The following is a 20,339-nucleotide window of genomic DNA, read 5'->3' on the forward strand; positions in this document are numbered from 1 at the left end:
CACTAAACTAACTTCAAGGCATCATGTACTCAGGTTTAATCATTCATGGCATGCTTGATTGTTTCTTTAGCGCCTCAACGTTATATTTGTTCATCTTTCATACATAACTAGGACAGAAAATCAATCAAAACAGAAACAAATAATAAACAAAGTGAAATCTAACTCCTCTGGTTTCTACAAATCACTCAAAAACTCATCCATTTCATCCCTCTGTCAGGTACTCCTGTTTGGCTGTGATGGCATATTTCCATGTCTCGACGATCTGGGACAGTTGTAGATTTTCAGGAAATTTTTCCTCCACGTAAGGAGGCACCTCCACTTCTTTACGGTCCATGTAGACAGTCACAGTCTCTTTCACACTAAGCAAAAGGAAAGGATATTAATCTTAACACATTACTTTCTCAGTTCCAATCAAGATAAATGACCATGTTTTGCTATTTATCCTCCCTTTTCCTCATCTTTAATAGTTGTACAAATAGGTACAATTGAAGGACCTAAGAGAAGCAATTCAAAACTAACTGGACAAACTCATAAACAACAAAGATACTGTGAATTCTAGAAACCGCCATTACCCATGTTTTAAATTATTATTATTAGAAGCCCTTGATAACTTCTTTAAATTGTCAACTGACTTGAATGAGTAAGTGATGGTGACTAAATTTTGAGAGAATTATTTGACTAGCCTTTCACAACAAGAACTTTAGAAAATGGATGGATGTTTTACAAATTGTGCACACTCATAACAAGGTGACATTAAAATGCCCTTAACACAGTTTCAGTTGTCAAAATGATCTTATTCTACAATGTTAGTATCACATATATATTCCGTATCACCTTGTTACAACTCTTTATTGAAGTTATTGGTCTTAATGATTCCATCTTTTAATTTGGTCTATGTTTTGTATCTCACTGGATGGAGAGCGCCAGAGTTGTGTCAAAGTCTGTTACCCTGCTAATATGTGTTTCCTCTTACCAGCATGACTCAAGACGGTTCAAAACTAGCATTCTTTCTACTAGATCAAGTAAAAACGTAGAGGTTACTAAAACCTGCCGACTTATAATTACAACCAGATGTTTTATTCTGCCTTTTCATGGCGCAGAGATCAGGGTTTCTAGGTCAAACTGGGATGTAGGAGTTGTAGCCAGGCTACTAGTGGTAGCCTTGTTGCTAATGCTGTGTTTACAACAGCGCCAACAATAATAACACAGGGAAGCAATAGGGAGAGGGAATGATGAAACGTTGTCTATTTCCCCTTTAACTTCTGTTTTCTATTGCTGGCTGTAGTAAATAGTAAAAAGTCAAATGTTGCAGTCCTGATCGATTCACACAGCCTGCTGCAAATTTCTTAACATTTGGAGCACACAGCCATATTTTATGAGGGACTCATTTGGTTTGACATCACTACATCTACCACAAATATTGCATTAACTGTCAATTCACCCACTCAAAATGTAGTCCTTCAGTGCATTACCCTCTAAACAGCACAGGATGGTGCCTGTAACTTTGTAACACTGTCCTTCTAAACTGACTGATACTTTAAACCACAAGTGATCATCTCACAACCCATTTGATACTCCACTTACTACTTCCCGGTGCGGCTGACAGTTCACATGGCCAGTCATTTGTTTGTGAAAATCTTGATATTGATTTGGGGACAGTGACATGGCTGGCAGGCTAGTGAGTCTTGTTGTTAAACACACTGTGAAATTATATTTGCTGTTTGTCAACCATACAAAATGTGATTGACTCTGCCATTCTGACCTTCGAGTTATCCATTAATTCCTGATTATATCGGGCATTATCTCTTACATACAAGATATTTTATTAACAGCATAGTTTTGATGCTTCTTGAAGCTCGGTACACAATAATTCATCCATGTCACATAACTGTGCAATAGTGTACCTAACCAGGTGAGTCTCCGCTGTTCACTGTGCTTTCAATGAAAATAATGTTGTATTACCAAAATAAAACACATTCTGACCAGTCAGGACTGTTTAAAAGAAGCATGACTGGCTGATCTGAGCCCTGTGCAAGGAAGTTGATCTATCATTTTCTTCAAGGTCTCGCAGCCCTTCAGACTGTATGATATATTATATAACTGTTCAGATTTTTACTAAAATGCACACACAAGGTGATCACAACCAGCAGATGCCAGGCTACATGATGGGACACATTCCCAGTTCAGGATGGAAGTTAAAAGATAAAACAGAGTCTAAGCCTTTACTTGATGTAATTATGATGTTTCAACTAAGTGAAATATTTAAAACCCAAGATAAGATGTCTTTTTAATTGCTGCAGCAATCCATCGAATGAGATATTTTAGATGTCTCGTGCATCAATCATCCCTTAAATTGAAAAATAGCAGTAGAAATTGTGAAGCTGTTTAAGAGATTTACCTCCAGGATGGCATGTAATCGGCAGTGGCCCGCGGGCGGCCGAGACTCAACAGGAGGAACTCGTGCATCTCAAGCAGCCATTGGTCCACGTTTGCCCTGGACATGAAGGTTTTCAACTCAGTCTTGTCTTCTTCTGTCAGCGACATGTGGTACTCATCTGGATACCCCATAAAGGGCTCCTTTTTGTAGAAACACCAACAAACGAACGAACAAATGAATTAATGACAACATATTTTTGATGAGCCATACCCAGGTTTTTAAGTGATTTTCAGTATAGTGCTCTTGTTTTGCATTTAACAAGACCCAACATCTGGCAAAAGCAACACTTACCCTCTTGAGACGGAGCAAGTTTTCAGATTTGAGGGAGGAGAGGAGTTGCCACAGAGAAACACAGTGTCTGAGGTTGCATCTCTGCAGAACCTGAAGAAACAGCGTAAAGAGTCTGAACTGAACTTATACCAACAGTTTCTTTAGTCTTTGGGTTTTGAGAATGTTATTAAAATGGGATTTATTTAAATGGAGCTATATTTTGTAATTACCTTATTTTACTTATGTTTATTTGGGTGATTGACCTGATTTAATTAGTGGTAATGATAAACTCTATCTCTTTAAAATGTCCATATTTTTGTGTTGATTAGGAAAAGGCACACTATCGTGCACATTGTAATTACAACTATAATTGTTTAGGTTGGTGGAATGACTGGAGGCTGGAAGTCACTGTACTTATAAAATCCATTGAGGCACTGTGATTGTGAATTTTGGCTATATGAATAAAACTAGCCTGACTTGACTTAAGACAGTGAAGTGATGCATTTAGAGTTGTTTTTTGCTTTTACTTAACTCATGATGAAAAAGTAGTCATAATTCATTAAAGGATAGGTTCACAATTTGTCATTTGATTCACAAAGTACAGTATGTCTTAAAACTTTAGTCAGGTGCCCATATGAATATTTGCCTATAAGAGAGCCCTTCGTTATGTATTTATAATGTAATTACTCAAAATCCACAGTCCTCATTCCATGCAAGAATTTGAATTTGACAATTCAAGTGGATATCTTTCAAAGTAACAGACGTGTGCATATCTCTGCCAGGCAGCAACGGTGGACTGCTGTTATATCCACAGGCACTGCAGATCGGGCAAAACAAACATTAAATAAACATTCTGATTCATAGGAGGGTTGCGGGTGGGTGAAATAATACAACCCTGATTTCAAAATGTTGGGATACACTCAATTGAAAACAGTACAGAGACAATACCTCATCAACTTTATTGATTTTGTAAATATATTCATATTCTGAATCTAATGCCAGCAACACTTTTCAAAGAAGTTGGGACAGGGTCAACAAAAGATTGTGGAAGTTATGAAATGCTCAGAAAACATCTGTTTGGAACATTTCAGAGGTAAACAGGCTCATTGGTATTAGGTGATAGTATCATGATTGAGTATGAAAGGGGCATGCAAAGGCTCAGTCATTCACAAGCAGGGATGGGGTGAGGTTCAACACTTTGTGAAACACTGTAGAAATGATATAACTAAATGGGCTTGTGAACACTTGGTGAAACTGTTGTCGGTTAACACAATTTGTTTTGCAAATGATTGCAATCTGTTTTTGTTTACATTTGACACAGGATCCCAACTTTTTTGGAATCGGGGTTGTACATCATCATTGTTGAAAATATTAATTACATTACCTGAATCAATCCTCCAGCAGCAGCAAGCATAAGTGCATCCACTGTGTGTATATACGCATGAGGCACAGCAGTATAACATAACTATTTATTTAAATCTCTCAACACGGTGACAGGATCGGTCAGGATCTAAGGTTAATTAAAGTAGTGTTCTTTTACAAATCCAAAAGGTCACATGCACACTCCAGGTTAATGCAGTCAAATTGTTTGGAGTGAAACTGCTGTCCTCAGAGCAGACTAAAAAAATTATTTCAGATGTTAAAAGTTTAACTCAGCCCCATAGGAGCAGCAGAAGGCCGAGAGAGAGAACAATGAGACTGGTGTGTTTACCCAGAAAACTACAGTTCAAAAACCGCAGAAAAAACACACATTACCAGAGCTACTGTGTGAGACAGTAAATAAATCACAGGTGAAGTAGGGTGCATCTTTTGAGAACTGCAATGGGATCCATAATAATGCCTCAGGGTGATGGAGAGTGATGTCAGGTTTACCAGGTGGATGCATTTTGGTAATTTTCCTAACCAAGGGAACAGCATCCTCCCTGGTCCCCCCTCAAATCATCTACTGACTGGTGAAAATGACATTGCAGATATCTGTAGTGGAGGTTACAGCAAGTGGGAGGCGGGCCCAGCAGTGTTGCCAGATCGGGCTCATTTTGGGATGTGTTGTGTGGGTTTACATGGACATCTTAGAGAGTCAGTTTACATAAAATAACTGTAACAGTATTCAGCCTGGGCAAAAGAAGCTGGATATATGCTGACCTGCAATATGTGATGATTGATGTGGTCGGCCATCTTCAGGATGTCCTGGAGGTAGGTGACCAGCGACATCATGGGATCACCACCAGTCATTGAGAGGAAACCCATTAGCAGGTCCAAGATCTCAAGCGCCTCACACACCTCGCTGTATGAGTCCAGCCCTCTGGACAAGGCATTCCGGGTCAGAGAGGACAGAGCGACCTGAAGGAACAACAGTATGTAAGTATGAATGAAGGCTGAAGCTACTGTAAATATGTGACAAATGAAGCTCATGTCATTCAATAGCACAGTGACAAACCTTCTTCAGTTCATTCATGCTGCAGTTTTGATGGTCAACAAAAATGCATGTTGGATTGTAACCTTGTTCAATGCAATCCTGTTTATAGCTCTTTTAGGACCAACTATTAACTTTATGATTAGTTATTAATTGTTAAGTTGATTAGTTGATCGAGAGAAAATTATTTAGCAACAACCAATTCATATTTTAAGTATTTAGCATTTATTTAGCACAAATAGCCTACCAAGCATTCTCTGGTTTCAGCTTCTCACATGAGATTATTTCTGTTTAATGGCATGTTTGATGATGATGAGGTGATGATGATGATGTGCCCTCTTTAGTCACAATTCAGTTGCCTATTGTGCAAAAGTACTGTAGAGGGTTTATTCATTTACCTGAGGCACTTTTCCTTTAACTGCTTTGAAAATAGTTTCGTAGTCTCTGTCTTGTGTGTTGACCAGAGTGGGAATTCCCTAAAATAAAGCACAGTGAGTTTAGTGAAGCAGGGAAATAAAGAAAAATAAGTAAGGCAACACAGAGCAGATGCAATGACACAAACAAGAAGTTACGATTTTGTTGTTGAAAATGTCTTACCATATTGTTAACTAACCCAGTGCATACCCTCTAGATTTGCTTAGCAATACATACAATAAAATATGACAGCGGACATGTAGTTGGACATGATGACAAAGTCAGAGAAGGTCTGCTCTGTGTTGTGCAAGGCATGATGGATGACCCATGTCAGATTCAAGCAGGATGTGGAAGCACTGCCTGCTTCCTTTCGGTGCCTATGTTAACCAGTTGGGTTGTTCAGACAGGATGAAGCAAACTCGTGATCTGCAGCAACAGTCTGTGATTTTGTTTTTTAAATTACACACTTTTCCCCTTTGTGGCCCGTCCATCGCCTGTCTGACCAAGGTAGTGCACAATCATGGCAACAGTAGACTGCACAGGACTGCTGAACTTGTGTTTATGCCTCTTTCATTTGCTGTAACCAAACCAGGCTTTCTGGACTCACTGTGCGGGTGATGATGGGTTTTCCCTGCAGGAAGCGGGTGAGGATCTGCTGCTGGATCCTGGGCAGGTCAAATTGTGATATCGTCTCATGGCCACGTTCTAAGCTGTACTGGCAGTTGGATAAAACCAGAGGAAGCAGGTCTTTCTCCATGTCATAGTGGATCACATGCTCTTCCGTTAGCTCTGCCACAGTCACCCTGTAACTGCTGCAGATATTATAATGCAAGTATAATCTTGTTATTCATGTAGTTACATTCTTTATCCAAACCAAAACGCATAAACTCTCTTACAGCAAACATGTTTTTTTTATTGGCAAACTTGTTATAATTAATTGTCCATAATATCTGGCTGTTCATCAATAAAAATGATTCAACTGGATATTTGGCCAGATGCTAAAATTTCTGATCAATATATAAAGCACACTAGCAGAAGGCATGATCGCTGCCGATGTTACATATAACATATGCAGAAGCATAAAAGTACTCTTTCTAAGAAAAAGGAAGAAAGGAATCTTTAAATAGCCAGTATGTACAGTGTACATGTACAGTGTATGTTAAACTGAAAAATTGTCATCTACTCCCTGTTAGACAATACAGTTAGCTTGTTTTTTGCAGCTCTGTGTATATTTTGTACCTGCTGTCCACTTTAGTGTGGCTGTCAGCAGCGTTCACCAGCTCATTGTGTAGCGTCACCAGGTAGCTGACCAGCCCTGTGGCACACAGGCCTGGACCCTGCCGCCGGGGCAGGAGGTACAGCAGGTCGCTGTTCAGGTCCAAGTCCTTGCCGCAAAACACTTCTGGGATCTTCAGCTCATCTGTAGTTTGAAGAGGACATAAAATGGCTTTTCAATACAGCAATAAATAAATATGCATTCACTGATTAAGTGCTTACTAGACATGTTAAACAATATTACAATTGTGTTAATGCATTAAGGTAAATTCATGCTAAATTCAACTTTATTTATCTGGCAAAGTTGTGACAAAGTGCTTTGTAACACAAAGAAAAACAGAAAAAAATAAGGGAGAGGACAAAGACAGATGTAAAAGCACTCACTGAGAGTGCTTCCATCAGTAAACTTTTTAAGGAGATTAAGAGCAGGGTAAGCTTTACTTACTGCTGGTTACAAAATTTCTGAGCAGATTCCATGTTTTAAGGAAGATGTCAATGTGTTTTTCATACCACTCTCTCGTATCTGAAACAAGAAATGTTTGGGTTACAAAAAAATTTAAAGAAAGAAAAGCATATTTTCTGTCCCATAACCCATGCCTCCCCAAAAATTAAGTCCTTCCATTAGATTTTGGACAATTAAATGTTAAGATTTTGTGAATTAAATAAGGCTTTGGTCTAGTCATTGCTCAGAGATACAGCAGCTGTACCTTTTTGCTTCTCAATGAACTCTCTGATGGAGCCCATCGTCTGGTCAGATGTGTTCTGGAACTTTCTCACCAAGCGTTTCTGCAGGTTTAGGATGTTTGGAAGGAGCTTAATCTGTCGAATTTCCCCCTCCTGAATAAGAAAAACACAACAGCTAAAAGTCACACCTCATAACCATTGATTATTTATATATAGCTGAACAAAATTAACCTCATTTTTCATTTTACTGAAATTTCAAAGAGGTTTTTATTCTAATTTTCTTTTTCCTTTTTTTGAAGATTACTGGGAAAATAATTTTCACTCAAACTTTTTAATCACACATGTTATAACAAAATCACTGTAAATGTATTAATCTACTTCTCAAGACTGTTTGTAAAATGAAAGTATTATGAGTAATTTTAGTAAAAATGTAACATTTATCCTGAAGCTGTTGGCAGGTGCCATTGCAAATGATTACTTACAGATTATAGGATATCTTGTTATCATAATTGACATTCGGTCTGAAGGTTGCTTAAAAGAAAATCTAATGGTCGGTCTAAAATGCAAAGAGCATATTCTCTGAACTTGCACAGTTACTAAAATGAATCCAACAATGTTAAATTTTATTTGCTGGTGCCCCTAGATGAAAGGCCAGGATGCCAAAAAATACAATTATCAAGTCAATCTGTTGGAAATGAATATCTACAACAAACCTTACAGTAATCTTGTAAAGATGTCTTGCTCTGAACCAAACTGTTGGATGGAGAGGTGAATTCAAAGCCATTCTGTCACAAAGCTTTACATCTCGCAGACATTTACCTTCTGCAGGAACCTCCAGAGAAGAGGCAGCTCCTCCTTTTGGTCATGCTGCTCCACAATGTGTGTGAGGCTGAGCAGTGACAGCCTCTCCCTGTAGCTCCACACTGCTGAAGTGTGGACCTGAGAGCCCTGCGCTAGAGATGTGAGGAAGGAGCAATCATCACCAAAGGTCACCCTCATGATGAAGTTGGAAGAAACACGGGAGTCAGTCCTGATGAAGCCCTTTGCTTTCTGTAGGAGTTGATCAAGATCCTAGGCACAAAATATTTGGAATAGTGGGAGGAGAGTTTTGCTGCAGCAGTGAAAAATATTTGTGCTAAAGAAAGCCATGTAAATATCAGCATACAACACATATGCATTATAAATGAGTAGTAAATGGACATGTACGAGTCAAAGCTTATAAAAGCTACATTGTCAGTTGCAAGGGGGGAAAAAACAATGTGAAATGGTAAAAATGTATGGCAAACAGTGTTACCTTCAACTGAGGTGTCATAATATCTTCAGCCACAGTAGTCTCCCATTTGTTTCTGGATGCTTTGGTTGTTAGGTTAGGATCAATATCAGCTAGTCAAATTAAAACAGAGACAAAATGTACAAAATACATTATCTTCTTTACCCTATATACAAATGTGTAATTTTCAAATATATTCTTACTATCCTTTCACACAAATACAATTTTCAATGCATATCCGACAAATTTAGACACATTTTTAAAAAAAATTTTGTAGGCTATGTGTCCATCATCTCACAGATGTGGACTCAAGTCATTGTGACTTGGACTTGAGTTGACTCGAGTCACTGTTTTGATGACTTGCAACTTGATCTGACAGAAAATAAATGTTTTGAGACTTGACCTGTACTTGGAAGTTTAAGACTTGTAACTTCACTTAAGACTGCGACTTGTCTGTATTCATTTTATGTCTGATTATTTTATATCCATGGATGGTTATTCAGATATATGATGGAAACAAGAAATCCACACACATACTGTATGGGGCTTAAGAGCCTGAATCTGTTTGTAACTGAGTTGTTGAGCAAACAGGCAGACAGAGACAGTGGTTGAATGTAACTTGTCTAGATAACAGTGTTTCACTGTTCAAAAATAATGGGGAAACATTTTTTCTTTTTTTTTTCGATTGAGAAGCAATTAAGAAAGAAAGAAGCTTTTAAAGTTATTAATTTTTTTTGTTTGATCTCATTTGTTTCACTGAAACTGGGGGATGACTTGACTTGGGACTTGACTAGTCTAAGAACAGATGCCTTGGGACTTGCTTGAGACCTGTACTGAATGAGGTTTCAGGTTCCGATTTCCATTATTGTTTTTCCAACTGGTAACCACACAGTTACTGACTCCGCTGATGTAGACTGTCGGCATTAGTCAGGCATTGGTGCCTATTTTAGATGGCATTCTTTGCCTCATTCCGCTATCTATGTGTTACTGATTTCAAAATCTCTGTAGTTACGTGAAAAAACAACAAAATCAGAGCTAGCAACCTACATGCTGAAAATGGCCAAGTTACTCTTCGCTAATCTGGTCACTAACAGTGTGAACCTCAACGAGCTAGCAGCTTTAACCTTTTCTTTTGCAGGGATTTAGCCATTTAAATGCCAGAGCTCACCTACCAGCGTACAAAACAAGTTCCCCCCGACACTATTTTGCACGGTGATGCCTGAGATGACTGTATTTGGGTTAAAGAAATACAAACAAGTCAATACATACAAGTATTTTCCCCCAATACCAGAATGACAGTTGTTGTAGCCAGACCCTTCTCGAGTGCTGTGGAGATAGGTCTGGCTTTGCAAGACTACACTAGAATTCAATTAGAGCAAATAGGGTCTTGAATTAGTGTGAGTGGGACTCATCTTTGTTGTGATTTGGACAAATTAGATCAGGCAATGTGCTTTAACAAATAACTTTTTAACAGTGACTGACTGCTGGTGGTCTTACAGTGACTGGCCTGCTCGAGCTCTTGCAGGGACCTGAGCACCAAGTGAGCAGTTGTAACAGTGTCGTCAAATCCTCTTCCCAGCGCCTTTAACAGCTGATCCAGATCCTTTTTTATGTGTAGAGCAAGAAACGAACTTGCATCCTCTACAGTCGGCTGAATAATGTGCTGGAAATGCTAAAGACAATGTTACAAAACAACAGGCAGAATTATTCGTTTTTATGTGTTTTCTTGCACAGAGATCTTTATCTGGATAGAATCATTTGATATCTCAGCTAAACTTAACATCAATTCTACAAAAACATTAGTGCTTGCAGTCCAACAAAGTTAGCTGTTCAGAAACTGCTTCTACACAGTAAGTGCTGATGCAGATATAAATATCTAATTTTGAGAGTAATTGACTTCATCCACTCACCTGGGATTTTTCTGAGGCACCCAGCAACATTGCCAAGTGTGTAACCAGCCGGACCAGAGTGAAGGGAGTCAGAGACATATTTTTAGTGTCCAGTGCATCTGGGTTGTTTCTCAGCTCAGGATCTCCCAAGATGTGGCCAGGCTTTGTTCGATCCCTTAAAAAACATAACAAAGCATCAGTCAGTCAATCAGTCAAATTAGTAATACAGGAGAGTTGTTTAAATGTACGTCTACATGACATTTGATGGTACAACTACAATCAAATGGGTTTAATAAAGGAACTCACAAATTATCATCTGCTTATTGCTCCTATAAAATTAATGATATTAATCTGATTATTTTTGACATAAAGTTTCATAACTACTGTAGGTACTATAAATCACATTATGGGCAGCTGGCAATATACTAGATATTTTCTACTAGATGTACGATATGGATTTTTTTTCAGCTGACACAGATGACCAATAATTACCTGCTTCTCATAGCCGATGCCTAAGATAACCAATAGCTTCACATTTTTAAGAATTTTATATTACATAACTCAATTAACGTCATATTGTGTTAACATTGTAGACTCCCTCCGTCTTCTCAGAACCCTTGCAGAATATGTGTCACAAATTGCAATTGCATTGTCTCCTTCTTCTTCTTCTTTGTTCTTCTACTTCTCTGTGTTTATTGGTGGACTGCAAACCAGTTTTACATCATCTACTACATCGTACAAGTGTATAGGTGCTGCACTACTTAAGTCAGAAAGCATTGGCAAAATATTATCTGCTCTATTTATCGGGCATTAATTTCCCTAATACCGATAAATGGCCGATAATATATATTTCCCAAAACCAGGCCAATAATTTATCGCCCAATATACATTGTGCATCCCTACCATAAACATCAAAATATTACACTTTTTTCACTTTTACTTTGCTGTCGTGGTAACATTTCTTGTGTTAACAAAATCACCTACATTTTAAAAAATGTTAGGATTTGCATGTATATTGTGTCTTTGTGGACTTTTTTTCACCCACCAAACAACTATAAATAATACTTAATGGTCCCTCCATATATTACGTCCGACACAAAAATGACATTTTAAGTGGGAAGTATACTATATTACAGAGCAAAACTACTAAGAGACAATTGAGTGAGTGACTGTAGCTTGACCAATAATGACACTCACTGTTGCAGCTGAATAGATGTGAATCCAGGTAGGGGTTTATGATGTTCCCCTCCAACCTCCTCGCCACACTCCAGACATTGGCCTCTCTGCATGGGCTTGCCGCACTGCAGTAGAATGAAGCAGATCAGAACATTTTGCTCAGAAAGCAAATTTCTTACATACGGTATGTTTTTACTACTTCATGTTTTAATAACTTTGCAAATTAGTTAAGTGGAACTACATGAAAATAGCTTACCTCATCAACAAAGCATGGGTGATTATTTGGACACACTGTGAAAAACAATTGGCAATTTAGAGTAGGCTATGTGGGTTAATGTGAGTCCCTTAGCATTTAATATGATGTAGCAAACCAAGAGTGATAAAGATTATCAACACTTTGAGACTGTTTGGGAAAATAAAATCCACTGAGGAGATGGAATGTATAAATAAATGCAGACTATTGAGATAAACTAAGATGCAATTATCCAATGAATAAAGCTGCAAGAAACCATAATTTACCATTGCGGTTTATATATGAATAAGTAATACTTACCATACCAAGTGAGCTGCCCAAAGTCTTGTTTTATGGCTTCCTGGGCAACAGCTAACATGTCATCAGGCATTGTGGGTATAAATGCCCTCTGTAAGATTTAATAGAAACAACTTGTAAAAACTGGCATGAAAGTAACATAAAAAGTAATCATCAGCTACAATTAAGTTTTTTACACAAGCTGTTGGATTTTGATTTTACAATACTTTCAGCGAGTAAACAGTAATGGATTGACAGAATTTATACAGGATTTTTCTGCCATATAACCAAGGCTGAAAGTAGTTTTAGTTCTTGCCAGTACTACTATTAATCTTTATCACTTGTTATTGTGTCCCCTAGCTTCATGCATCACTGAACAAATGCTTTCAGTGTTGGAGTAGAAAAGAAATTAGAAACACTTGACATCATGTATAGCAAAAGATTTGTTTAAATGGTTTAAGTGCCAGATTTAATATGTGATTTTTGACAAAACTTTCAAAATCCTAACAACTTGTTTTGCTTTAAATGATTACAAATTAATAACAGCTGAACAGTTATGAAGTCTCTGTTTTTGAATTTTCAGAACATCAGGCATGAAAATGAAAATACAGATGATTAAGAGTAAAATATATCAAAATCTCTGTTACGATGTGTCATGGTATAAATGCCACAGATTATTACTGAATGTTGACAAAACTTTTATTATCCTAACAACTTGTTTGGTTATAATTACTACAACTAAATTAATCTGGAACAGGTGCTCGTTCTAAAGCGCATGGTCTACAGTCCACGGTGCAAGTGCGTTTAGGGCATGTCCATCTCCCTTTTGCAAGTTAAATGGCGGATAATCTGAGCGCAAATTTAGGTACAAGGCGCAAAGGGGTTATATTTAGAATCTTAATTAGCCATGGGTGTGTTTTGGGTGGAACATAAATTAAACCAATCCAAGTGCCATCTCCTATTCCCTTTAAGAGCCAGGTGCCCTGGGACCTGGTGCATTCATATTAAACGGTCGCACTCGTCTTTGCTCAGGGACTGGGAGGTTGTCCTCAGCTGCTGGACCAGGGTTGCCAACTCTCCCGATTCACGTGGGAGACTGCTGATTTTACAGTGAAGGAAACAAGTAAGATTGTGGGGGATATTTGTCGCAGTATCTGGCAACCCTGGCCTGCCTGCACATATGAGGCAAGCCGGTGATGTGACTCAGTCACTCGCTGGAGGCAGTGATATGCCAAGTAGCGTTGATACGACCGGAAAATAAGAAGAAGAAGTCGTCACTCGCTGGTGGTTTCTGTCTTCCCGCTCACTTCAACGTTCGGACAGAGATGGATAGAGTCAGAGAAAGAGTGACACCTGACACTCATCCAAAGAAAAGAAAAACTGAAAAAGGAAAAAAAGAAATATGCGTCCAGATTTAACACAGCGTGGACCGAGACCTTCCCCTGGGTTAGAGCCAGCTGGTGTAGTACCCACAATGCGGGAATAAGGATTAAGGCTTGGACATTCACACACTCACTAAGATGCACACAATTCAGTGTCCAGTTAGTGTTGTTTGTAAGGCAACTCTTTTGCACATTGTGTACAATATTGTATTTCTGTACACTCATTCTTTTTCAGTACTTTTGAGATTTTGAGGAGGGAAGGATGTATCTATTTTTAATTTGATGTGCAATAAATACTGCACTAAATGCATTGCAGTGTAACCGCCTTATTTAGCCTTCTGGTACTCATTTCAACAATAAAAACAGCTAATTTTTTCATTGTCCTCAATGGTAAACAGAATCATTTATTTAATATCAAAGAAACAACATTTTCAGAGCAAGGTTCCTTCATCAGGTTTAAAATACAAGGCAAGAAATGATGACAATAATTGTCATCATTTCTTGCCATGTATATGCACACCTGGCAAAGGAACCTTGTTCCTTGGGCCGATACACCGATGAAAAAAATCTCCCTATTTTTCACAATCCAATGTTGGCAAGTATGTGCTGGACCCTCTACTGTTACACAATCATCTATCTCATCAACACGTTGTTTGACTGCATATAAGCAAATACACTGATATTTAACTGAGGAAGAGGATGAGTGCTGCTGCGTGCCCGTCTGTGTGTAATAGTGATGTGCGGATCAGTCGGTACTGGTCATGAAAATTATTATTCTGGTAAATAGGAGGTGGGATGCCGCTATATATGTCTTTGATGAGGAAAATATTACCCGCAGCAACCCCCCCAGCAGCAGTAATGCTCTCCATTAAGAAAGCCACATGCGCATTTGTGCACGAGGAACAGCAGAAAAACTACACACAAAAGGTCATACAAACAGTTTAGATGCATACAGTAAAATAATTTGGAGTGAAGCAGCTGTCCTCATGTGGATCCCACTCGCGGTAACTACCAGTAGTTATGGCAAAGGCAGTGGGGTTCCCTCCAGCACAGATTTAAAACACAGCACAAAGCACTTAAGAACAATTTAGAAGCAATGTATAAGGAAAACATGAGTTGTTAAAGATGACATGGCGTTAGCAGATGTGTTTTCTTGTTGAAAATGTAAACATTAGATTTTGGATGTGGGTTTTGGCAGGCAGTTGTTGTTCCTTCTAGCCAGTACTGCCTACCAGCACTGAATCTTTAAGTGGTACGGTGTACTGGACCGTACCTGTCTACAGTCACCCCTGCCTATAACCCAAAATATCTTTAATGTACACTCCAAACACTTGACTATGTAAGGTACCATAAAGTTGTAAAACAGTCATTGGTGGTCTAGACAGGCAGATACCATACATGTTTACCTGCATATTTTGAGGAGACAGACCAAGTTGCTTGAGTGGCATCACAAGAGGGTAAGTCCCAGTGAGCAGTACAGCTGCCAGATGGATGGTCAGCTCAATGACAGTGTTGTCAACAATGGTATTACCAGGATGGACGGCCAGTTCTCCCAACCTGTTGTGAACCAAAGCTGAGCCAAAATCCCTTACTTCTTTTTGATGCAGAAACCTTGAGCCCTGGATGAGCTCTTCAAATGCTTGGCATTGCTACAGAGAAGATATGAGATGATATACAGTGACTATAAGCAGGTTTTTATAGCCGATTATAAAACATATGACGACAAAATATCAACTGAAAAATAGTATTAAAAAAATAAAATATTTCCAAGAAAGAAAGTTGTCAAACATTTCTATAATAACACTACACACTACTTCTACACGCTACACCCCTCAATCTTACTTCTGTCTAAAAAGGCAAGTGGAGGATCTTAGAACAACCAAAAGGCACAATCCCTCACTGGCTTTGTACACCAAGTAATTGTGCTCTGCCAAGCTAGAAGCGTTGCTGCTTGGAAGTATGAAAACCTTTTGGTATTTTTCATGCCACCCACAGGACCCAATACGATACATTTTGACAGATGACCCATGGATTATGTTCATCTTCCTCTGCAAACCGAGACGGATTTGTTAGTGTTACATGCTGCCCACTGAGGTTTATCAATATCGAAACATTTTCACTCAACATACAGTTCATAGAGAACTTTGTAGTTTGTGAAAAAAATGTTATGCAAGCTTAAATAGCAATTGAGGCAGAACCTTTAACAACGGATTAATTGATCACTGAAAGTTTCTGTTCTTGTGTCGTACACACATTTTCAGTCCTGAATGAAATCAGCGTCTGTTCAACTCTGGGCTACTTTTAGTCTACTGAAGAGTCTTGATGTGTAATATGTTACTTGTTTTCTGAAAAGGTGCATTTTATCCTTCTTCATACCTCAGGGGTTGGATGAAGACCTGTATTTGCAGATCTGTACAAAGTTGTAACTTCTCGGAAAAGTGCCAGGAGGATGAACACTGTTCGATTCCTTGGTGGCACATCACATTTCTAAATCAATGGAAAACAAACAAAAATTAAATACTATTCTGACTGAAACCAGACATTATGAAAATATGATTAGTTGATTACACTCAGTAATCCAGATTACAGTCATTCACATTTCCATCCAGGTAACACTAGCCCACACCACTTTGTTAATTGTCTTGTCCTTAGTTTTGCTTTTTATTGCATCGTTGTCTCCTTTTGTTGATAGATTAGCAAATATAAGTTTGTCCATAAAATTGTCGCCTCTGTTATCTCTAACTTTTACATTCAGACCCTGAACAAATGCCAGTTCTGCTTTGCTTTGCACCAGTCCATGATGTACCAATCATGGACTGGTGTTCACCAGTGCTACCAGTGGAAACGTTGTTCTAGAGCCCTGGAATGAGGCAAATATATGAAAAAAGTGAATATAACAGTACTTGTAGCAGATTTATTTGGTAAATTTAATTTAAATACCTCTAAGACTTCCTCTATCTGTTCAACATTGCCATTCACCACTGCCTTTGCGACTGCATCCCTCACGGCCTTGTATTCCTCTCCATATACAAGATACTTGTCCATCTGGCCTCCATCTTCATTCTGTTTACACCATAAATGGAGGTAAAGGAGCAAAAACATATATCTAAATAGAGAGACTTTGAATGGATTTCAGATGTCATGGTCTGTTTCCATGTCTTAAGAAATGAAGACCTGCACATTATCAAATGATAGTGGCCCCACGGCCTGCATAATATTATAGTTGTGACATGTTTACATACATTTTTCTATAGTAGATTTGCTGATGAATAGTGGTGTACCTGTTGATTGATTTCCGCAGGGAAAATCCAACTGAACTCTGGCTGTTTCAACAGTGTCTGGACGAACTCGACACCTTGTCGTTCACTGAGATGACGGATCAGGTAAACATGGTACCAATCATTCCCACTCTCCTGACAGAGCTTAATCACCATGTTCAGGAAATCCTCTGCTCCTTCTGAGACATCATTGTCTGCAACGCAATGTAACAGTAATGTTATCCGATAGATAGACTCTTATTTTTTTTTCACCGCTCACTAATGCAAACTGCCAGTCATAGTTAAGTTCTCTCTCACCAGATGGACTGTCACTGATGAGCTGGACAGCCATGGTGAGGGAAAGACGCAATCTTGCGATGTGCTGCAGATGTTTAATAGACACTGTTTCTGGAACAGAAGTGACTTCAACCAAAAAGAGGCGCAGGAATTGTGTTTCACCATTGAAAAATGCCTTTAACTCTTGAGCCTTGTTTCCTTGAGGCATTTTCTCCCACATTGAGTCCTGTAAAGAAAAAGGTTAAAGGATTATTATTGAACTATCACTTGACACAAACTGACCTGAATCAGCAGTGACCAGAAACTGAAACAGCAGTTTGTGATACAGCTGCCATCTACTCCTCCAGAATCTGGCCCTGAAATAAATCAATTTGGCCCACTGACAAAGCAGAAGTTTTTTCATAGCTTACATCAAAACCTTTTGATTTTTCATAAATCATCTGTAGATAACAATGTGAATACAAAGCTCATTTAAACACTAAATATGACCCTCACACCTTCACATCTTCACATCACATCTAATACAGCAGCCCTCTGAGGAAATCAATCCATGTATGAATACACTTTTTTCCTAAATGAATCAAAAGACATAAACAAACATAAAAGACATATCATCCTTCTTCTCACAGAAAACTACGCAACATATTGCTATTCCAACCATTCACTACTCTCACACATGCTCACTGATAATTCCTGCTGTTATTATCTGGGGCTGTCAGTTGAGATATCAGCTGTTCACATCAGCCAATCACATCTATAAAATAGCACAACAAAACACACCTACATTGTTATCCTATCATCTTGCTGCTATCTTTTTAAATGGTTGTCTCTCTGCCTTAAGTTCAGCTCCTTATCACCAGCCTATCAGTCTCAGCAGTCAGAGTCACACCAACAGTTTTTATGCATCTTCATAAATAGTCAACTGTTATAAAAGGTTGCCCTGAATTATTTTCTTTGTGAAGCTTTTTTTGAATGTTTCAAAATCTTCAATCAAATTGTCTTTCCATTTAAAACAACAGGCTACTGTCATGTGTATTTGATTAAAATATATTTTACCTCCAAGCAGTTGATGTACAGGGCATAAAGCTCTGCTTTATCCTCCTTGTCCAAAAATTTGCTGTCTTCAACTGATGACAAATGTTGCTGCAAATATTCCTGGACTGCATCAAAGCTGAAACACAGTTAAGTTCATCATACACTTAGTACAATACAGAAAAGCATCACAAGGTGAAACAGAGGAGCTTAAACCAATTCAAACATTCTCTCATAACCAAATTCTTCAATGTGATGAAAGCAGCAATGCTGTAACACACCTTTGCACTGTTGTTGTCAGTGCTGCCCTATAAACACTTCAGACAGCTCTAATTATCTGTAATCATTTAAATTCAGATGTTGAATTTCAGTTTACCCACCTGAACTTCAGCAGCAGCTTGAGGATCACAGATCTCACAACTGGGTTTTTATCTGGGGACTCGTCGAAAGGTGACAGATCTTTGGTGTGAATCTGCCCATGTTCTGGTTTGAAAGATGACTTAGAGTAAATATTAGTAAGAAAAAAATAAAGACTTATTTAATTATTAAAAGTAATCTTAATTTCAGAGTGGCATTACAAAAAGCATGTTGAAATGAAAGAAGAGGGGATATTATTGTTAAAAAGAAACTTACATTTATTAAAGAAATGCTTTCGTGGTCCCCAAAAATAGGAATTTATGTAGAAAATGGTCAAAGCTTTAATGTGCAGTGTCAGACAAGTTCATTTAAAAAGAACATGAAGAAAACAAAGAGGAAACAATACTTTTGAGTTTTTTTTTAGAAGAAACTCTACAGTAAGTGGTACCTGTTTCAATGGTAAGGTAGGACAACAGTTGTTTGATGACGCCACTGACTGGTGGCGTGTTGTCCTTGAAGCACACAGTGGAGAGCAGGTCAATGAAGAAACCGTTACAACGTCGTCTAAATTCTGCATTTTTCTTGATAGAGACCCTGCAGAGTCACAAAAATGAAAGGCACATAAATATAAAAAATCTAAAGTAGTGACATTTTATCTGTGTTAATTAACATTTCCAAATGTGATTAGGTTTAGCCAACTGATTCTCCAAATTACACTCTGTCAGGGGAATTTCTTGTTTCAGTTTGTATACCACTTTACTTATTCTGACCAATACTTTGTTTCACAGCTACACCCACTGAATCACCAATCACCTGGTCAATCACTGTCAGTAAAAAATCACTCTGTCGCACTGCTCAGAATCTGAGTGCACACATATTTATTATATGACACACGGCTCATTATACACACTTGCTAAGCACTATGCAGTGCAGCAAAAGACTCCTGTGCACTTAATAACAACAGTGGTGCAGTGAGTAAAATCCACAAATCAAGTTCATGATAGCAAGCTACTGAACTGCTTATAGTACATGTCCTTCAGCATGAACAGTTGACCCTTACAAGCCCTGCAACTGCTGATCTGTAACTGATCCTGACAAGAGTGAGTTTCACCTTTGAATTTTGACAGGTGTTAAATGGTGCATTAATATTAGAAAAAACTCTCACCTGATATCTTCAGAGACATGTGGCTGAAAGTCATTTGGTAAAACCTGGCTGCACATGCGACAGAACGTCTTTCCTGTATCAAGGCTTTCCCTAATGCATGTAAAGCAGTAAATGTGATGGCACGGCAGTCCTACAGGATCCTGAGGCTCCCTCAAGCACACCGCACACTGAAGTCCAAACCTTGAAAATTAAACCAACATCAATCAGATTCCCTAAAGTGTAACATTCTTTACGAAACATAGCACAAAAAGTTACGAAATTTGTGTTTGGTAGATTATTTCTTTGTTGTAACAATGCTTCTTGGCAATAAATCTGATACCATTGGAAAGCCTGTTTATTTCCCTTTTAAATGGTCACATTTGTAAGGAACATGCATTTGTGGGATGAGCAGCAGAGCCGAGTATGTGGGTTGCGCCCATGAACAATTTGCCAAATCTTCTCTGCCAAACAGCTTATTCTGCTATTGACTCTTGTTTGGTGTTGTTTGGTGGA

General features: G+C 38.4%; 1 protein-coding gene across 1 annotated transcript in view; it reads right to left on the reverse strand.

Annotated features, from left to right (window-relative positions):
* Window positions 1-20,339, reverse strand: part of LOC311258108 (E3 ubiquitin-protein ligase rnf213-alpha-like) — a 63,993-nt gene continuing 43,654 nt past the window's right edge. The window contains exons 44-68 of the mRNA XM_084354156.1: window positions 19,848-20,027; window positions 19,131-19,276; window positions 18,706-18,808; window positions 18,350-18,464; window positions 17,315-17,519; window positions 17,021-17,211; window positions 16,680-16,802; window positions 16,116-16,226; window positions 15,146-15,388; window positions 12,382-12,469; window positions 12,085-12,119; window positions 11,850-11,953; window positions 10,674-10,827; window positions 10,261-10,435; window positions 8,788-8,876; window positions 8,313-8,564; window positions 7,517-7,646; window positions 7,255-7,332; window positions 6,774-6,954; window positions 6,142-6,346; window positions 5,519-5,596; window positions 4,850-5,047; window positions 2,729-2,818; window positions 2,399-2,577; window positions 1-359 (exon numbers count right to left, since the gene is read on the reverse strand). Of these exons, the coding sequence (XP_084210282.1) occupies window positions 203-359; window positions 2,399-2,577; window positions 2,729-2,818; window positions 4,850-5,047; window positions 5,519-5,596; window positions 6,142-6,346; window positions 6,774-6,954; window positions 7,255-7,332; window positions 7,517-7,646; window positions 8,313-8,564; window positions 8,788-8,876; window positions 10,261-10,435; window positions 10,674-10,827; window positions 11,850-11,953; window positions 12,085-12,119; window positions 12,382-12,469; window positions 15,146-15,388; window positions 16,116-16,226; window positions 16,680-16,802; window positions 17,021-17,211; window positions 17,315-17,519; window positions 18,350-18,464; window positions 18,706-18,808; window positions 19,131-19,276; window positions 19,848-20,027 (3,610 nt within the window). The 3' untranslated portion in view covers window positions 1-202. The remainder of the gene's footprint in view (window positions 360-2,398; window positions 2,578-2,728; window positions 2,819-4,849; window positions 5,048-5,518; window positions 5,597-6,141; window positions 6,347-6,773; window positions 6,955-7,254; window positions 7,333-7,516; window positions 7,647-8,312; window positions 8,565-8,787; window positions 8,877-10,260; window positions 10,436-10,673; window positions 10,828-11,849; window positions 11,954-12,084; window positions 12,120-12,381; window positions 12,470-15,145; window positions 15,389-16,115; window positions 16,227-16,679; window positions 16,803-17,020; window positions 17,212-17,314; window positions 17,520-18,349; window positions 18,465-18,705; window positions 18,809-19,130; window positions 19,277-19,847; window positions 20,028-20,339) is intronic.

The sequence above is a fragment of the Pagrus pagrus genome, assembly GCF_965226575.1.
Source record: "Pagrus pagrus genome assembly, chromosome: 6".
Lineage (NCBI taxonomy): Eukaryota > Metazoa > Chordata > Actinopteri > Spariformes > Sparidae > Pagrus > Pagrus pagrus.